Source organism: Chenopodium album, chromosome 4 (assembly GCF_948465745.1).
Source record: "Chenopodium album chromosome 4, dcCheAlbu1.1, whole genome shotgun sequence".
Lineage (NCBI taxonomy): Eukaryota > Viridiplantae > Streptophyta > Magnoliopsida > Caryophyllales > Amaranthaceae > Chenopodium > Chenopodium album.
The window spans coordinates 76,787,846-76,808,686 of record NC_137837.1 but is presented as its reverse complement, the minus strand read 5'-3'; the positions used below and the strand labels follow the sequence as shown (position 1 = coordinate 76,808,686).

The 20,841-nt window shown below is 35.7% G+C and overlaps 1 protein-coding gene and 2 long non-coding RNA genes across 9 annotated transcripts; 2 read left to right on the top strand and 1 right to left on the bottom strand.

Annotated features, from left to right (window-relative positions):
* Nucleotides 1–613: 613 nt before the first annotated feature.
* On the top strand, nucleotides 614–4,536 carry LOC145629383 (uncharacterized). 2 transcript variants are annotated; one of them, XM_081681977.1, is made up of 3 exons: nucleotides 614–1,259; nucleotides 2,053–2,181; nucleotides 2,459–4,536. In XM_081681977.1, the coding sequence occupies exons 1-3, from the start codon at nucleotides 771–773 to the stop codon at nucleotides 4,001–4,003; spliced, it is 2,163 nt and encodes a 720-aa protein (XP_081538103.1). In that variant the 5' UTR covers nucleotides 614–770; the 3' UTR covers nucleotides 4,004–4,536. The 2 variants fall into 2 exon arrangements, with proteins under 2 accessions (XP_081538103.1, XP_081538101.1); XM_081681975.1 differs by having other exon boundaries at nucleotides 614–1,304.
* A 3,706-nt stretch (nucleotides 4,537–8,242) lies between these two features.
* LOC145629380 (uncharacterized) lies at nucleotides 8,243–19,387 on the top strand. 6 transcript variants are annotated; one of them, XR_014111658.1, is made up of 7 exons: nucleotides 8,243–8,439; nucleotides 8,852–8,904; nucleotides 9,023–9,125; nucleotides 14,524–14,709; nucleotides 14,820–14,903; nucleotides 15,029–15,256; nucleotides 19,373–19,387. It is a non-coding gene; the product is annotated as an uncharacterized LOC145629380 (long non-coding RNA). The 6 variants fall into 6 exon arrangements; XR_014111659.1 differs by having other exon boundaries at nucleotides 19,368–19,382; XR_014111663.1 differs by having other exon boundaries at nucleotides 8,245–8,439; nucleotides 15,182–15,256.
* Nucleotides 11,476–19,871, bottom strand: LOC145629382 (uncharacterized). The gene is made up of 3 exons (XR_014111664.1): nucleotides 19,686–19,871; nucleotides 12,021–12,104; nucleotides 11,476–11,802 (listed from the first exon to the last, which is right to left on the bottom strand). It is a non-coding gene; the product is annotated as an uncharacterized LOC145629382 (long non-coding RNA).
* Between the last annotated feature and the right edge of the window lie 970 nt (nucleotides 19,872–20,841).

Sequence of the window (20,841 nt, the reverse complement as noted above, 5' to 3'; positions counted from 1 at the left end):
TGTATACTTTATTAATTATTTTTAATATATGTTTTTAATAAATACATAATTAAAAATGTTAAGGATTCAAGTTATGCATTAACAAACGTAAAAATAAAAAATGTAGTAATTTAAAAAATAGAGAAAGTATAATTATATTTTAAAAATCTGCTTTGTAGTAATTTCAACAACACATTTTACATCATACACTATAATACTGTATTTATATATTAATATGAAAATATGATAAAAATAGATACAACTATAAATAATGCAAAAACCAATCTGATATTTAAACTATAAAAAAAGGGGTTTATCATAATCACAAAATTAAAAGAAAAAATGAAGTCAATTTTATAATGATAGATTGATTGTACTCGTACAACAATGAACTATCTAAAAAGCCCACCAATTTCGTTCTTCAAAACATCAATGCACTTCAAGACTTTATAGTTTATACGGCCAAATCCACATCCAGTCAAAATACTCCAAAACTAGCAAAAACAACAAAAACACGTCGTTTTAATGCTCCCATCAAACTATACGACACCGTTTCATCATTCACAGAATCCAATGCTTTTACTGTAGAAATATACGTTGACTCGTATAATTATACATATTCATACCACCCCTTACTTCATCTTCTCTCTCTCTTCCCATCAAAACATCCTTTATTTCCAGTTTCAGCTCACTTTCTCTCTCCTCTCCACTTTCTCTCTCCTCCAAAACACTAAAAAGCTCAAATCTTTCACTTCAATGGCGGATTTTACAACCACCCATTTGCTCCAACAATGAAGATCACCCCTAACACCGACCTCTCCGCTTTACTCTCCTCGAAAAACCCACCTCAACCGCAAAAAACCCCAGATCTTCCCAAAAAAACCACCCGTAAAACTCCCCGGAAAACCTCCCGGAATACCCCTCGTTTGTCCAAAAAGTCCGGCCCTCCTACCCCTCTTCTCCGGTGGAAGTTTCATGAGGAGAGAGAAAATGGCGGTGTTAATGGCGGTGTGAAGGATAATAATAATAATAATAACAATAATAATAATGGTGATGATGATGATGGCGACGCCGGAAATGTTGCCGCCGACGATAAATCGCCGGAATGTCGCCGGAAATCGAGGAGAGAGAAAGTGGGCCCCCCAGTTTCAGCAAGGAAGCTTGCTGCTACTCTTTGGAGGATGCAATTGGTAGTTCCTGAAAATGGCGGCGAAGGCGGCGGTGAACAGGTGAAGAAGCGGCGAGAGAAGAAAGAGAGTGAAGATCGATTAGGGTTTAAGGTGTGTTTTAACTCGTTGTTTGAGACTCAAGATCTGAACTTGAAGGTTTGCTCATTTTTTGTTCTTCTTTCTAAAAAAAAAATTTCTAAAAAAAAAATCTATTTTTGGGGTATTTTAAAAAATTGAAATTAATTATGTATTGATGATTTAATTGCTTACCTTAGCTAAAATGAACTTTTAATTGGTGGATAATGTAACAATTTTTATTTTGTTTTCTGGTATGAACTTTGCCAATCATTTTTGGGTAATTAATGTTGTACTTAGGTATTGGACCAGTGCATTAATTTGCTAGTTTCATTTAATTATATGGTTTTGAAGTGTATGGAATGTGTTTAAAAGATTGGAATTAAGTTGATTGAAGCTAGTTTAAGGGTTATTTGATTCAAATTCAGGATGTCCTGTTGAAAACTTTATGAATTATTATGATTTCATACTGGGTTGGCCTACCAGTGTTTTGTGTGATTGCAATGCTTTTTGGAGTTGAGTAGGTGCTTAATAATGCAGATTTTATCCCTTTGCGTATCGAGCTCGGTCTTAGTTGTTATGGTTGATGGAAAACGTCGTGGTTTCTCACATGTAATGTTATCCCGAGTATTATGGATCGTTGTATGTCACGATTGTGACCTTGTGTATTGTGTTGATCACTTGATGTTGACATTGTAATAGATGTTGATGGGAATAATGGATTCATTGGATGTTGTTGAACCATTGTGAAGGTTTACTTGGATGTTGTGTCTGAAAATTGATAGTAAGCATTTAGCTGTAGCATGATTTCCTTCGTTCCGTTTTGCAGCCTGTGAATGGGCATGGAAGTGATCGGTTATCATATCATCATGCTAGCAGAGAATGTGGTTCTGAGGCGAAAGAACCGCTTAGGAGCCCGTGTTCTGTTAATGGTCCAACCAACGGATATCATTGTGAGGTATATTTGATCAATAAAATGAATCGATCTTGGTTTTTGTTAATCTATAGTGTTAAGTGTTAAGATCTTACTTTGCATATTCTTCCATTCTTGAAAGAATCTTGATGTTAGTGAAAGTTTTTTGGTATGGTGTATGCACAAAAAATTGATGGAAATATTATGCTGATATGCTTGGAAAATTGTTCTGATTGCTTTTTTATTTTTTTTATGCACTTTAGAGATATATGCTTCTTTGCATGATCTAATGTGGACTATATTTCTATGTTTCCTGTCTTAGCGGCAATCTCCATTTCGCTTTACTAATTACGCAATGGAGGGGGCAACAAAGTGGGACCCAGTTCACTCAAAGGAAACAGATGAACATCCTGATGATTTGAAGTCACTTGACCAAAAAGTAAATGCTGCCTCAATGATCTCTACTCTAGAGAAGGAACTTGAACAGGCTAGGGGTCGCATAGAAGAGCTGGAAGCAGAAAGACGATCTTCGAAGAAGAAACTGGAACACTTCTTGAAGAAGCTTAGTGAGGAAAGGGCAACTTGGCGGAGCAGAGAACATGAGAAAGTTCGTGCAATAATTGATGATGTTAAAGCTGACTTAAGCAGAGAAAGGAAGAATCGCCAAAGACTTGAGATTGTCAACTCTAAGCTGGTCAATGAGATGGCAGAGGTTAAATTATCAGCAAAGAGATATATGCAGGACTACGAGAAAGAGAGGAAAGCTCGAGAGTTAATCGAGGAGGTATGTGATGAGCTGGCAAAAGAAATTGGGGAGGACAAGGCTGAAGTTGACTCACTCAAGAAAGAGTGCATGAAGATCCGGGATGAAGTTGAAGAAGAGAGGAAAATGCTGCAGATGGCAGAGGTCTGGCGAGAAGAACGTGTACAGATGAAGCTTGTTGATGCAAAAGTAGCTCTTGATCAGAAATATTCACAGATGAACTATCTTGTATCAGAGCTCGATAAGTTTCTCAGGTCTAAGGGTGTGAACCTTGATATGAACGAGATGAGGGAAGCTGAGCTGTTTACACGAGCTGCTGCATCTATAGACGTTCAAGACCTTAAAGAGTTTACATATGAGCCATCAAACCCAGATGATATATTCGCTGTTGTTGAAGAAATGGTGATGGCGGAAAGCAATGTGAGAGAGATTGAACCATGTGCTGAATACAGCCCAGCAAGCCATTCTTCCAAAGTACATGCTGTGAGCCCTGAAACCAACAACCATAGCAAAGAGAGTTTTCAGAGACTTTCGAATGGATATGGCAATCAGAGTGCTGACATGGATGATGATGGGAGTGGATGGGAAACAGTCAGCCATGCGGAAGATCAAGGCTCTAGTTATTCACCTGATGGAAGTATGATGTCGATTAATAGAATGTACCGGGATAGTAATGCCTCAGGTAGCTGCACTGAATGGGAAGAACAGGGCGGTGATGAGACACCCATTACTGAGATCAGCGAAGTATGCTCAGTTCCTTCAAAGCAGCTTAAAAAGGTGAAATCAATTACAAGGCTTTGGCGATCAGGACCCAATAGTGGTGATAATTACAAAATAATTTCTGTGGATGGTGTGAATGGAAGGCTTTCAAATGGACGGGTTTCAAATGGAGCTACCATGTCGCCTGATCATGGATCCAATAAGAGTGGGATTAGCCCATCAGCTATGGTTGGTTGGAACTCACCTGATATTAATCGGGGGATGAAAGGTTGCATTGAATGGCCTCGTGGAGCGCATAAAAGCAGTTTGAAGCACAAGCTCCTGGAGGCAAGGATGGAATCTCAGAAGGTCCAATTACGCCATGTTTTAAAGCAGAAAATCTGATCTCATTGGAAGCAAAAAGGACTACCTTTACCGTTCTTCTCCCCCCAGCCCGTGTAAACTACCAATCTCTAGAGGCACCATTAGACGAGGTTGACTTCAGAAAAACCATAGGTAATAATACTTGATGAGCAGTCTCATGGATTTGGGGAGGTGTTTCTCCGCCAAGCTCTGGAGTGTAAATGCTCCAGCTAGGAATTTTGTTTACTCGCTCTTGCGACACACACTTAAAGATGGGAATAATGACGACTTCTGTTCGGGTAAGACCTACTGTGTTACTAAATATTCTTTGTAATTGGTGACACTGATGTCCCTTAATTTAAGGAGCGACATTGTCATTATCAGAGTGTGCTAGCAGAGCAGATTTCTATTTGTATTTGTACCAGTAGGATATCTATATTTGTAATTCTTGAAAAAACAGTTTGAGGAAAGTATATTCTCAGTAAAAAAAAAAATCGCCTTTTTCCTCAATGGAAGTGTTCGATCTTAAGCCATGTAAATCTGCTAGAGTGCTAATTACAATATGATTTAGAGCACTTTAGTGTTTAATAGGAGTAATATGGTGCTTACCGATATAAATTCAGGTTATGCAAGATAAAACTTAGAGCCAAAAATAATTCAATGGTTCTTAGTGAGTTCAAAACTACACCAGTTTTCTATTCCTTTACTCTTCACAAATTTTGTTTACGAGAAATTAGGTATGGCTTCTCTCACAATCACAAATTTGTATTGTAACCCACCACATATCTATCTTAATTACCTTGTAAAATACTAAAATACAACTAATGATTATAAAAACATCAAAATCCTTTGCAGAAAATAAATAATTATAAACATATTATAAAAATTATAAAATATCAATAAAAGTACATAAAATTAATAGTATAACGCAGCTAGCTAAACCCAACAACACATCAACGGTTGGTTTGTACCATACAAATCCGCCCTAGAATCCCCACTCCCTAGAATGTGATACATCTTAGTGTCTAGAGGTAGAACACAATATTTTTCCCTTCTATCTTCGAAAGGTAGATCCTGTTTCTCATCGTAGGATCACTTGGTACTATTGAACAACACGATGTCTTGCTAATAAAGAAAATATGATTTCCTATATCATCAATTACAACCCAACTCTTGTTAGTGCCGTCGAATCTAAACACTTGAACCCGACAGTTTTCAATCCGGTCGACGTATACTATGTAGAGTTCTCCTTCACAATCAAGTAGATGACACGACTCGAAATCATCATCCACAATGTTCGGCATATCATAAACTTGCCAACTTGGTTCGTCGTTTACTATTTCAAACACACCGAGATTTCCCAAGCAATCTGGGAAGTAGAATGCTCCCCCGAGATAGATAGGAGCACATTCAGTAGGCCGAAATTCTGAATCTGGATCGTCCTCCATAATGTCAGTATCAATTTCTTCCCATGTGTCATCCCCTGATTGAAGATAGCATAGTCTCAAAAAGTCAGGGTACTTCAACAATGCAACTGTCAAACAATCGGAGCTTGTTGGATTCGATGAGAATGCAATGCTTCTGGTGGCACCTACCCACTTTTCATCGAATAGTGGTGGAAAAACTCCTGTGACACCTGTGAAGAGATTGTAGAATTTCAGATGACATTTAGCAACTAAGCTAAGTAACCACCCATTTTTAGAGTATATCAAGGTAAAACGATCTTGAGAGAATGGAACTAGGGTGCTGGAGCATATAACATCATTTCGACACGGGTCCATCAACTTACACAATCCAACTTCATTCTTAAAGAACAAGAATAAGGGAAACTCATTGTTGGTTCGCCATAGAGGTTCAGGGAGTGCTGCATGAAACATCTTACAACTAGCGCGAAATTTCCAATACTCAAACAAATGCATATAGTTTGGAAGCGATTGTATCATATCTAATGGCAGCTTATCAAACCAACAACTAATGTCCTCCTCTTGTGCTTCTTCATTAATATTGTCATCTTCGTGTTCGATTTGAATTTGTTGTTGGTTTGGATTTGGAATGTTATTGAGTTGTAACCTTGGCATGACGACCCAAACAGGATTATCATAGTACTCATCAGGGCTTACCAAGTTTGGGGAGGGAGAAACAACGGTCCAAGTTTGATCAACTAGGTTGACTGAAACTATAATATTTGGGTCATCTTCTAATCCACTTGAAAAAGGAAAGCAAACGCAATTCTCTTGAATACCACCAACTTTAGCATTATTACCCCAACACCAAGTACTACCACGAGGATTCAATAAAAAAGCTCTGCCATTCAAACTCTTCAACTCCATCCAATTGTTTTCCTCTAAATTCAGCTCCCATGCCCTGATAGCGACAATGTTGTTTATTTCATGATATTTATTAATAAAACGATAAAGTATCTTTGCGTAGTAAATACAGCCACAAGATTCGAGCAAATAGGTATGATAAAATTCATTAACCGTCTCTGATTCTATATTCGGTTCATCAATTTGCAAGGGTCGTATGGTCAGCGTGTTCAATTCATCGACTATATAGAATATATCATTGCTCACGGGATCTTTTACATATGAACGACCATATATAACCCCATTAAGAGTAACCAGGTTTGTTATACGTGCTTTCGTCCCATCTTCAAGCTCAACACTTTGTACGACCCAATCACACGTATCAGCCCATGGCCGGCAGAAAAACAACAGGCTATCACAGATATCACTAACAATGGATAATAAAAACATACAATTATCATCAGCAGGGGATGGGGATGGGGATGATGTTAGTAAGCACACAGGTAACCCTCCAACAGGTACATCATCAGTTGGTAAACGCGGAAGACTTGTGGTCTGTAGAGTGGTAATGTTGAATAAAGAATAGATGCAACTGTCCTCCTGATCGCGTAGAATTAACCAGCCATGAAAAAAAGCAATTGTTTCCTTGTGGCACAATTCAGGGATACTTTTCATGTACGATTTCGAGTCACCGGGGGAGTAAAAAACCTGGAGTTGTTCACACTCGGTATCATCATCACACTCACTAGAGTCAGTATCATCATCGTGGTCATGGGTATACAGAAGCCAAGGTGTTTGTGTTTCCTCAAGAGAGAGAGGCCATGATTCGTCAAACTCTTTTTGATTCATTGCTGATTAACAACTTAATAGAGCACACAAACTTGGGAATTTACGATTACTATCTTTAATTTGTAATTCTGTTGTGGCTCCTTCATATATTTATACCACTTTTTAGTTTTTCACATCATACTTAGGAATCATACTTAGACTAGGAAACAAATTTAATCAACCGTAAGACGGCAACATTATTTTAGGATATTAAAATTAATTATTATTAGCTTCCTAAACTAACATAAACGTATCCTAAAATTAGGAAACAAAATCATGAAGAGATAATCTTTTTGAATTTTTTGTTTCTTTTTTTTGACGAGATATTCTTGATTTTATTATCAAGAGATTTTTTTTATTTTTTTACGAAAATTTCAAAAGATCTGTCAAAAAAAATCTTGATCGTTTCCAAAAAAAAATAAAAAAATCTTGATATTATCTTTTCAACGTATAAATCAATCGGCAAATAATTTGTTGTAAGACTTGTAAGTTGTAACATATCTATCAATAATCATCAATCAATAACTATATACTAAAAGACACACCAGCAATGACACGTGTCATGTTGTTCTTAGTATTTTGTATTTTTTTTTTTTATAATTTAGAAAATTTTATTTAAAGAAGTTATTTAAAAGAAATTTTTTTTTGTCAACCAAATAAAGAAATAATAATATTTACCTTTCTTATGTTATTACCCAATTAAGTACGGATTAATAAGGAAATAAATAATCTCTGTACAGAAGTGTAATTATGATGGAATATAATTTATTCTACAAATATATTAACTTTTTATTTTGTATGCCATAAAGGCATAAATTAATTTATATAAAGAAAATATGAAGTGATTAAAATAACCGTGCATGGCACGGGACCTAACCTAGTGTACAGTATAATTTCAAATGGCACTAAGCACACAAAGTACTCCCTTTTGGTGGACAGAAAGGGTAATTTCAGTAGTGAGTTAGGTATTTGGGTGGTGACCCTTTGAAAACCCGCCCCATTTACATACTGGACCTCCAAAACTTTTTATGGGTCAGGGCGGCCCATGAAGAGCCCTAGTGGTGGGTGGATTAAATCGCCCATTAAGGTGGTATGGCTTAGGTTTAAATTAAAAATTAAAAAATCTAATTTAGCAGACAAAGTACAGTTCAGAAAGTCTGAACTAAAAGTAAAACTATTAAAACTGAAACAAAAAAAGTAAAATAAAAAATAAAACCCCAAAATTCTCCTCTTTTCTTGGTTGTTGTTAATTTGGTAGACTTGGTTGGTTGGTAAAGACTCTCTCCTTATCACCGGCCGCCATCTGCCGGTTACCGTCCGCCGGCCTCTGTCCTCTGATCTCGGGTATTCATCGATCTCAATTTTCTCTGTTTTTGGATTTAATTTTGATTTTGATTTAATTTATGTACCTTTACTTTCTTGTTCTTGTTAATTGGATGGGATTGAATCTGAGTTTTTTTTAATTTGATTTCAAATCGAATTTATTTATCCCCTTGATTAGATCTGTTCTTTTTAATTTAATTTGATCTGTTCTTCGGGTATTCCTTGAATTTATGTTATTTGTATTATTCTAAAGTTGTTTGTCCTGGTACAGGAGGAGATTCAGAAGAAAATGGACGGAAACTATGGCATGGATAGTTCAATTCAATTCAATTAGATTTGTTTTTTTTATAAATTAATTATACCTCAGCTTTCTTGTTCATGTCAAATTGGAGTGCGTTTATTTAATTATATTTATCTGTTTGTCATGGTATAGGAGGAGATTCAAAAGAAAACGAATGGAATATATGGCGTGTTGAGGACATTGAGGTGAGGTTTTATGCCTGCCCTGCTATTTTCTAATCCCTGAATTTTATTGTGTGTTTCATCCTTGATTTATTGTTTTTAAGTAGGATCACTAATATGAATATGAGAAGATAGCATGAAGGTGGTTCTTAAGAGGGATAATCAGGAAGAGGATGACTAATACGGGGAAGATGAATCCGAATGTCGAGGAAAAAAGGAAAATTTGCAAAACTTTCAAGCTTAAGGTATGTAATAGATGCTTTATGAAGCTCTTTAGCCACATGTTATACTAATTACCTTGTCACTTTCCTAGTGAGTTGCTACTTGTTGAATTATCCTCACACCCCAAAAGCCAAATTACAAAACACTGCCTTTGATGTTTGTTGATTATAATTTGGAGGGTTTGGTAAGAATTGTTTGACATTTAATTCTGCATAAAATGAAATTCGTGTGTTTGTCACCCCTAATGAATGATGGTAATTTCTAGTACTTTTCTCTTTATTATATTTGTGGTTTTGATTGATTGTTTTTCTTCGCCGCATGATGTATAACACACTTTAATCTATAAAGCTATATCTCTAGCAAGCTAAGCACCTTAACATCAACCTCTCTCTCGTCAGGATGCATAAATTTCTCAAATTTAGTACAACACAAATTAAAAATTGGAAGTTTCAAGTAACAATCCATCCAAAAATAGGTTCTAAAACTTCAATTGCAACCCAATCAATCTTCTATGAGCACAATACAATAACACACCTATGTTTGTCTACTTGTACAAGTGTTTCTCGCAAACTATTTGGGATTGACATACAAGACCATAAATTATGATTATAGCTATATTTAAATATAATCTTTTAAAAAAAATCACAATATGACAATTACTCACTAAATGTGAATATACATATGAAATTGATGGAGGCACTTTGTTAAATAGAGTTAGAATTGCATTAAGAGATGAGTGAGGAAATACCAATAAATAATTATAGGTTTAAGTGTGTAATCAAAAAGATGATTAAAGAATTAATTTATGGAGTATTTAATTCGAAATGAGGGCTATGAGACTACTAATGAAGGGGGAAGATTGAGGGACTAATATTGATGGCAAAATGGACAATTAATTTTGATTAAAGGTTGAATTGAAGAGGGGAAATGAAGATGAAGATAAAGATAAATTTTCTAGTAGATAAAGAAGCTTGGTTTGGATAACTTTGACATGTGGCTTTCTTTGGGTTGAAAATTTGAGAAAAATGGGGAAGTTTCTTAAAAGGGATAGGGAACTTATTATTGATAGTGCCTTGTTCAAAGCCGTGTAATCTACACACATCCTCCACCCTTGTACTTTCTTTCAAGGGAATTCTATGGCCAAAATGTTCTCTCAAGGGTGATTATTGACATATCAGCTAGAGTGTCTTGGCATATCAGTTCTTGATTGATTGTTTTTCTCTCCTGCATGATGAGTCACACACTTTAACGACAATAATTTTATCTGTATTGATAGTCTATTTTTTGTGTTCTCCTTTTCTTTATAGTACTAGATATCATCTACAAAGGCAAAGATTCCTTTTTTAATTTTGCGGAAATTCAAAAATTGCATGTTTGTTACCCTAAATTGATTGTAGTTTCTTGTTCCCTTAGTTTTATTAACCATTTAATTGAATACATATTCTGATATTAATATATTATTCTCTAGTATTTTAGGAAAATATGGTTTCCATGTTTATTGATAATATAAAACCATTAGTCTTTAAACAAGCTTTTACTAAAGAAATACTATCCCCGTTTCAAGTTTTTTGCAACTTTGGAGTTGACATGGACTCCTAGGCAAAAAATGAGAAATGGAGATGAAGAAAGGAGAGGCATGTGATTAAGGAAGGAACGAGAGAGAAAGTGGGAATAAATTAACAATCACGGGCCTTATCCTCTTGTCAACCACACAGGCCACAACCACCCTTCATAACACCCGCCACACAAGCCACCGCCTTCGCAGCACCACCATAGTACAAAGACAATAAAACAGTAACACTAGCCTTACAAGCACCCCCCAACCACCACGCTAAGCTCGTACCCACCATACACCCATAACCCAAAACCTAAAGCTACCCCCACAACCACCACACAAGCACTCCGTAAAACCCCACACAAATCGAACCCAACCCACTAACCACACCCTCTAAAACTAATTACCCAACGACCACCTCATCGAAAGATCCACTGACCCATCTCACCCTAAGATCGTTCGTAAATGGCGGTTTAAACTACCACCTTACATCGCAAACTGAATTTTTTATCGTAAGGAATGAATTTGATCTGGAAATTAATTGCGTCGAACTAATTTGTTGGCTAGATCTGGAAATCTTGTGAGTCTGAGAAACAAAGAAACAAGGAGAGAGAAAAAGATTGAGAGAGGGAGAGGATGAACCGAGTGAGAAGTAGGAGAGAGAAAGAGAGAGACTGAGGGATGCAAGAATGGAGATCTAGTTGTTTGAAGAGAGAGAAAACAAGGAAGATGAAGAACAAGATGAATTGGGGTTTAATTTCTGGAAAAATCATTTGAAAGCTGGATGAATTTTATGAGTTAGTTGGGAATTGGGGTAGTGAATTTAATTTGGTGGTAATGGTTAGATAAATTACTGGTCAGATTGGTAATTAATTAAGTGTAGTGTTTAAGATCTAATTGTGGTTATTAAATTGTAAGTAAGGGTATATGTGTAATTTTCTTAAAAAAAACTTACTAAAAATGGAAAATTTGGGAAGTTGCAGTAAATGTGTAGCGGATGTTTTTGGCAAAAGTTGCAACAAACTTGCTACAAACCATAAAATCTCCAAAACTTATTACAATTATTCATTGTTTTGTTGAAAAAGTCCCGTTAGAGTAAGTTCTCCAGCTGCTATCACTGTCCAATTTTAGCTGCCATGCCATCACTGCAAAATTAATCAATAACACATTAAAATTATGTTTAAATCATATTTTACTTTCATATACACAAAACACACTTGTATAAAAAGATAAAACTCATCGTTAAAATTTAAAGGGAAATTCTCAATGATAGTTTTTACTAAAGAATTCAATCCAAATTTCTAAACTACAAATTAATTAATAGAAGCAAAATTAAGACAACAAATTGAATTAAAGAGCATACCTGACGGTACCTGCGACCACAACCGCCACGACCAGTGGGTCGGGAACCTGAACTGGAACCCGAAGGACGACCAGAGACGACCTCCTGTGCAAATTCAATTAAGTGTTAGATTAATAGTATTTAACCCAGTACACATATAGATCAATAATAATAATGTTCAATATAGGGGAAAACTTGGACTTTCTATTTTCAATTGATTATGAGGATGCTTTTAAGAGTCCTGTCAGGCCTACAATAGATGATGCAATTGATTATGATGAGAATGGCAGTGATATGGATGATGAAGAGGTTGTTGCTGCTATAGAAAAAATAGGAGAAGCTAAGAAGATTGATAAGGATTATGAAGAAGAACTTAGACAACTTAAAAGAGTGGCAGAGAACAAATGAAAGCAGCCTGAAGAAATAGATAGTGAATATGAGGATTCTACTGACTTGGATAGTCCTGATAATGCATCTGATGAGGAAGATTGTGGGTATATAATACCTGTTCCGACTAAAATAAAAAAATCTTCTACTTTCAAGAAGTACAAAAAAGGGACAACACCTTAGGATACTAAGTTTTACGTCGGACAAGAGTTTGATAATGCTCAACATCTGAAAAAAGCAATTACAGACTATTGTATTTTCCATGGGAGAGATGTGCATTTCAGTACAAATAAAAAAGATAAGATTGGGGCTGAATGTAAATCACAGGGCTGCAAATGGAGACTTTGGGCGTCTTGGGCTGCTGGTAAAAGAACATTTCAGATAAAGACACATCAAGATGAGCACATTTGCGGTAGAAAGAACAAGGTGACATTGATTTCCTCTTCATGGGTTGCTTCAACTTATGCAAGTAAGTTTAAGATTAACCCTTACATGAGATTGCGAGAAATTGTAGAGCACGTATGGTGTGATTGGGGAATAAAAATTTCATTGTGGCTAGCAGTAAGAGCTAGAAAAAAGGGTCATGTTGGTGAGTATAGAGAGCAATATGGGTTATTACATAGATATGCACTAGAGATTTTACGAGCAAACTCTAACAACACGGTTATTTTGAAATTGAAAAACCAAGAATTTCAACGCGTGTACTTTTGTTTTGAAGCACTGAGAAAGGGATTTCTTAATGGATGTAGACCATTTATTTCACTAGATGGTTGTTTTTTGAAAGGTCCATTTGGTGGACAGCTTTTAGTGGCTGTGGGGAGGGATGGAAACAACCAAATGTTTCCAATTGCATGGGCTGTTGTGGAGGTCGAAAGTGGTGATAGTTGGGGTTGGTTTTTGGAATTATTATCTCAAGACTTAGGTACAACTAGTGGCGCAGGGTATACAATAATGTCAGATCAACAAAAAGGTTTGATTCAAGCTGTTAGTGAGATATGGAATCAAGCAGAAGTTAGGTGTTGTGCTAGACACGTTTATTGTAATTTTAGGGATGTGTTTGGTGGGGGGCAGGAACTTAGGAAATGGTTCTGGAGAATTGCCAAAAGCACAACTGAAAATGTCTTCCAAGCAAACATTGAAGCATTTCGAAAAGTTTCAGAGGCTGCTGCAAATGATTTATTGAATAGAAACTACAAGAAATGGTGTAAAGCATTTTACACACCACAATCTTGTTGTGATAGCATCGACAATAATATGAGTGAGGTTTTCAATGCATATATACTTAACTCTAGGCATAAGCCAATAATTACTATGTTGGAGGACATAAGTGAGAGTTTAATGGAGAGATTATTTAAGAAAAGAGATTTTATTGAAAAGAAAGAGTGTTTTATTTGTCCAAGAATTCAACAAAAATTGGAAGATAATAAGTTAAAGTCAAGGGGGTGGTCTGCATTTTGGGATGGAAGGTTTAAGTTTGGTGTGAGAGATGGGATAACTCAAACGAAATATGTCGTTGATCTAAGAGATAGAACTTGCAGTTTCAATACATGGCAACTAAGTGGGATACCATGTAAACATGCAATTGCTGCCATTTGGAAGTCCGTGGAACATCCCGAACAGTATGTTGCAAGCTCTTTTACCAAATCTGAATATTTGAAGGCTTATGAGTTTCCTATGGAGCCTTTGAATGGACCTAATGAATGGCCAATTTCACAAGCTGAATCAATTTCAGCCCCTCCATTAAAAAAGGTTAGAGGTAGACCGCAAAAGGTAAGGAAAAAACAGGTTGGAGAAGCAACTAGCAATGGTAAAATGAGGAAGACTGGCAGGATTATGAAATGTAGTGTATGTGGAGAGCAAGGGCATAACAAAAGAAGTTGTAGCTTCAGAGACGAATTACCAAGTTCAACTCAACCACTCACGCAACTTCAACAGAAAGGAAAGAAACAAACACCCCTACAAACTGCTACTGGATCCTCAGTGTGTTCTTTTGTGTGTGTGTGTGTGTGTGTGTGTGTGTGTGTGTGTGTGTGTTAATCTTAGTAAGTTCATATGCTTGTTTTCTTCAAAAATCCACTCAATTATAAGCATATGTACAATATGTTGATGGTTCTTGTATTAATGTCTTCCTTCCCAGATCAATGAACCAAGGAGGCAAGCTGCTTACTATACTGATTATGGTGGAGAGCAAACTTTGCAGTCAACTACAGTAATACATAACAATACCCAGCAATCACAATCGACTCAAGGTAGCATTTCATCATCAAACCGTAGTTTCATTTCTCTGAATGGCAGAAATTACATAACAACTCAAGCACTACAGGTATTATTTTTTTTTTTTTTTTTTTTGCTCCACTCATGTCAATTCAGTATGAAGTTCAAGTAAAATAAATAGACTATATGCTAATTGATAATTTGTTCTCTTAATGCAAGGATATGGCTAACAAAAAAAAGTGGACCTTACAACCATAATCTAAATCAATGATGTGAGAAGTTACATAATAAATCAAACTTGAGGTAAACCCATTGGCTCTGTACAATACATTCGTATATGCTATTGGGTTTTTTTTTTTTTAATCATAATACTATTGCTATTAAAAATAATTCTCATTACTCATACACATTTTAAATTTTTTTTGCAGAAATGTTTAACATTTTGAGGTTATCCAGTTACAATTTTCGCATTTTGGGCTCTACATACTCTTAACATTTTGGAGTTTTCTTCTACAATGTATTTTTTTTGTAGAGTCAAAGTCTAAAATTTATCTTTTGACAGTTGTAATTAACAAATTTAGGAGAATTTTTTATTAAGTGACCGGATTTAATTGAATTTCGGTGACCGGCAATCCCCAAACGATGAAAAGTGAAAGGTGAGTCCCCAAACGATGAAAAGTATGAAAGGTGAGTCCCTAAAATGAATTTTACTCACCAAGATGCTGCTATTAGAGCAGCAGCATCGGGACCTTTCCCAATCCTTTTAGGACCCTTTAGTCAATCCTGATGAATGTTGTGTGTTGGGAAAGGATCCTCTTAAAAAGAGGAATGACCCATTTCCTTTCTGGTAAAAGGAAGCTTACCTCGTCCCTTGTGCAAAATTACACATTAAAATATACAAAAACTCACGCGTGCTGCAATCTCCAACGGCTAGTTCCTTTTTTTTTCAATTTTTGGTCATACTTCATTCCGACAAGTGGCAGCATCTTATTGGCTTTGATTTTTTTTTGCTCCAAAATATTATAACGGCTATAAATTGCAAACGGTAACTTATTTTTGAAATCCGAAAACACCAACGGTCATAAAATTTTTTTGTCTATAAAATGAGTATAAATTTGCTATATTTTCACAAAATTTCAGTTTCACTTGTACAATACTCTTAAACACAAAATTATTCTAATCTCCATATTTTCAAGTTTATTTTTCTCCATTTCACTTCCAATTTCTTAGAGTCTTCAATATGGATCGTAATAATTCTAATTACGGTGGTAACCCGAATTTTCCTAACAATTCAAACTTTCAATTTAACAAATCTAATCCTCCTGTTGACCCTAATCTGTTGAGTAATCCTCAAATTCAAGCTGCATTTTTTCAATGGTGTAGTAGTCAACCAAGACCAACAAATTTCAATAATATTCCACCAATACAACCAAATTTTCCTCATAATTCCCAATCATATCAACAAGCTTTTGGTAATACCCCTTTTTTCCCTATATCAGAACATTTAACTCAAAATATGAATCAATCTCCAGGTGGAGTTTGTAGTAGCAATGCTACTCCAATAGAGTTAAGTGGTGAACATGTTGAAGAATTAGCGGGAGCACAACATCTTGAAGAGATTGACAATGATGAAGTCGAAATTGTTCCAGAAGTGCAACTCAATACATCTGCACAAAGGAAAAACCAAGCATGGAGTATCGCCGAAGACAAAGCTCTTGTATCAGCCTATATAAATGCAGGAGGCGATGTGGAGAGGGGAACCAAGACCAAGAGAAGCGGGTTATGGGCAGAAATTCACAACCAGTACGAAAAGGCTAGAGCTGAAAATCTCAATGAGATTAAGGTAAGAAACGTTAAATCTTTGCAAAATCGATGGGATCACATAAATTTACATGTAAGTAAATGGGTTGACGCCTACGGTTATCATTTTCGAACTAAGGGTAGTGGTGAATCTGAGCAAAATTTAGAGAGATTCGCTCACATGGATTACAAAGCAACTAACAATAAGATGTTTTGTTATTTGCATTGTTTTGCAATTCTGAGGAATTACCCCAAATGGGATCCCTCCTTGTCCAAAGTTCAGTCCGATATGTTACCGGGTGGTCAAGCATCTACAGATAGTGGGGGGAGCGGTAAAAGATCCCAACCCGATTCACAGTGTGAGGTTGGCGGAAGGGCTAAAAGATCTCTTGGCATAAAACATACAAAGATGAAAGGTAAAGCATCAAGTACTTCGTCAAGTGTAAATCTTGACTCTTTAAATACAAATTTTAATGACATGGGAGAGAAATTGGGTCAATTGGGAGAGCGACTACTTGATCAGATGAGAGAACGAGATGAAGAACAAAAGGCCCGGGTAGAAGAAAAGAAAAGGCAGAAGGAGGAGGCCATGAAGTTCAGAAAGTTAGAAAGGTTAATGCAGAATCCCGTTCTTGATGACAAGGAATTAGCAATGTATAACAAACTGAGAGACGAATTTAGTAGTAGGTTTTCGCTTTAATTTCATTTTAGTATTTGCAATGTTTGTATTTTAATTAAGTATTGTAAGGTACGCAAGTTATTTTTTTTTTAAATTGTTTGTGCTACTAGTAATGTTGATGTTTATGTAGTGTTGTTATTGTTGTTTATGTATTAAATTAATATTAGTGTATTTTAATTTGTTTTTAAAACTATGATGTCTCTTTTACCTTTTGACAAGACTCATGCATGCATTGGTAAAAAAACTGACCTTACAAAATTCTGCATGCATTGGTCATAATTCTCACCATACAATCCTTATCTTATCCATATCTTATGTGCACCAATTATGTTTTAACAAAATCTTATCTTCTGACCAACAATTTCCTATTTTTGTCTATTTAAAGTACATGATTTCTATCTTCTAGTGTCACAAACAAACACACCAAAAATAAAACACCAAACACAATATGAGCTTAGATTCAATCTCTTCAAGTTCTTCAAGCTCTTCCTCCTCAAGTATAACTGATAAAATTTATGATCACATGGTCATGAATTTTATAAATGAGAGTCAACGTTTAGTTGCGATGCAAAATTCAGTGCTTAATTCATTACAACCTGAAAAGCAAAAACGTCCGAGAAAATGAAGGGTAACTGTGCCTAGAAATCGTGAAGCGGCTCACGACAATCTAGTTGCAGATTACTTTAGTAATCAACCGGTATACAATGATACCGTATTTCGAAGGAGGTTTCATATGAGGAGACCCCTGTTCCTTCGCATTGTGGACACATTAAGTGCAAGTAATCGCTATTTCCAACAACGTCCCGATGCTACCATGCGTCTTGGTGCTTCACCCCTTCAAAAATGCACCGCGGCTATACGTATGTTAGCTTATGGTTGTTCAGCTGATCAAGTAGATGAATATCTAAAGCTTGGTGAAAGTACTGCTAGAGAATGTCTTTCACAATTTGTCGATGGAGTTATTGCTCAGTTTGCAACTGAGTACCTCCGCAAGCCAACAATGGAAGATATCCAACGTCTTCTAAGAGAAGGGGAGGATAGAAACTTCCCCGGCATGCTAGGAAGCATTGATTGCATGCATTGGGTATGGAAAAATTGTCCAGCTGGATGGAAAGGAATGTATCAAGGCCGATCTAAAACGGCCACTGTTATCTTGGAAGCGGTTGCATCTAGGGATTTATGGATTTGGCACGCCTTCTTTGGGACTCCTGGGTCGTGCAACGATATTAATGTACTACAACGTTCTCCTGTGTTTGATGATATAATAAATAATCGTGCTCCACAAGTTCTGTTCACAGTTAATGGAAACACTTACACAAAAGGATACTATCTCACCGATGGGATTTATCCAAAGTGGTCGACATTTATAGATGCGGTTACTGCCCCTCAAACAGCTAAGGATACGTTATTTACTAAACGTCAAGAGAGTGCGAGAAAGGATGTTGAGCGTGCTTTTGGTGTGTTACAAGCTCGTTTCGCAATAATCAGGAAGCCTGCTTTGGCATGGAGTGTAGATCTGTTGTGGAAAATTATGATGACTTGCATCATTATCCACAACATGATTGTTGAAGACGAGCGTGATACATATTTAAATTATAAGGATCCACTCGAGTTTGCCGATGAACAGCCTGAGAATATGCCGGGGTCGTCCTCAACTAGGAATGCAACAACATTCACCGTAACTCCCGGACAGTATGATCCAGATAATTTCAATAGATTGATAGCTTCGAGAGGGGAAATTCGTGATAGAGACGTCCATATGGCTTTGAAGAACGACTTGATCGAGCATTTATGGGCACAGTCTATGAGGTCCGATGAAAATTAAACATTTCAGTTATTTTTAAACTTATGTTTGTTATTTTCTTTGCTATTTTTATCAACGTAATTCATGTTTTTTTTTATTCGTGTCGTTTAATCAATGTATTTCATGTTTTTAATCAATGAATTTTATGTTTTTGAATTCGTCTCATTTAATTAATGTGTCGGTTAATAGAACGATCTATTATTAATTATTATTAACAACATTTTCAACAATAATAATAATTAAGTATATTAATAAATATATGTAATTTGAAAAAGGAATAAATGGTGGGGTATATGTAAGTAGGAGAGAGAAAGTGGGAAAGGATACTCATTGGTGTTGGAAATTTTTAAGGGAAAGGATGAGTAAAAGGATGGAAATAGTGGGAAGTGATGTGGAGGAAAGAGAAAGTGATGTGTCAAGTGTAGGAAAGGAGAGAGAAACCGGGAAAGGATATAAGTATCCCCAACACTAATGATGCTCTTAGTCTAGGTTCCTGTCGTATGCCGAATAAGATTAAAAATAACCCCAACAGCAGGACAGCTTATACATCAGAAGCAAAAAGATCGTTGAATCAGTGACTTGACAGTGACTTACAATAATGAATGAATCTCTTGGGCTCAAAAAGCATTGATGGATTGGAGGAAATATGTTGATTATAACACTAAATTCTTTCACCTTTCTGCTAAAATCAAAATATCTAAAGGGAAAATTTTTTGTTTGAAAGATGATATGATGAATGGATTCATGATCAAAATAGCTAAAAATCAAAAACGTAGTAGTATAGTATAAAAAAAGTTTATACCTTGTCTTTGGCATCAGGGTGAATTTTGATACAACGATTCACATGCCGAATAAAGAGATTATCATCCAGAAATTCATTCCCACAAGTTGCGCACTTTCCGGAGATTTTCTTACTCCCAGCATTCTTCATAGATGCCTTTTTCCCCCCATTATGCAGATTTTCCTTACAAATGTCACTCAAGTTTATCTAGGAACCCTAATTTTTAAGACAAAAAAATATAGAGAGAGAAAAAAGAAGCCTTTTTATTTAATTATTATTATTATTATATTAACTATTATTATTATTATGAATAATACTCCCTCCGGCCCAAAACCCATTTGGCCAAAACTTTGTCCCAAAAAGAATGACCCATTTGCATTAAAACACCCACCAATTTGCAACAAAATTTGTGCAAAATTAATTATTATTATTATTATATCAACTATTATTATTATTATGAATAATAATAAATAATATTCTATCTATAATTTTAATTATAATTATTAATGTTATATTGTTCGTTATAATTAATAAAAAGAATTATATGTAAATCAGGCATCATTATTAGATTACCGATAGGTTAGTAGTCTTAGTGACCTAAATACCTGTGCCATCACCCATGCTTTTTTAGCCCACCCAGAGATGGCTAATATGTTACGTATGTATCCACATGTCATTGGGATGGATTATTATCTTTTACTCGTATAAATCAAGCGGCAAATAATTTGAAATAATCCTGAGAGTTGAGGACTACAGGGGACTGTTTTGGAATATATAATGAACCATTGTTTTTTTTAAAAAAAAAAAAAACCATGACCTCTTCACAAGCAATTAAGAAGCCAATTATAACATAATCATACAGGCCTTCCATGATTAGAGGCAATATACTCATTAAATATTCTTAGACATGTTCACGCATGGGAAATCCAAGTTAAGACCCCTCACACAACATATATCCACCTCATACTCCGCTTGCTCACAAAAGAAAATACATGATTTTCTAAAAATGTTCAAACTATAACTCAAAGCCTGGGTTGAATGTAGAGAAGGGTAAACGTAAAGGAAACAATGAGGTTAACAATTTCATAAAATTAATCCTTCTCTTTGGCCAGCATAAAAAGTAAAGGAATTTTAAATCAATCACAAATAGGTTAGGAAAAACAAGATAGCCAGTTTA

What these genes read in the sequence shown, in the direction of transcription:
- LOC145629383 (XM_081681975.1), top strand. Translation starts at nt 771, where the DNA reads ATGAAGATCACCCCTAACACCGACCTCTCCGCTTTACTCTCCTCGAAA. An exon ending in CTCAAGATCTGAACTTGAAG is followed by an intron (nt 1,305 to 2,052) that starts GTTTGCTCATTT and finishes TCCGTTTTGCAG; the next exon opens with CCTGTGAATGGGCATGGAAG. An exon ending in CCAACGGATATCATTGTGAG is followed by an intron (nt 2,182 to 2,458) that starts GTATATTTGATC and finishes TTCCTGTCTTAG; the next exon opens with CGGCAATCTCCATTTCGCTT.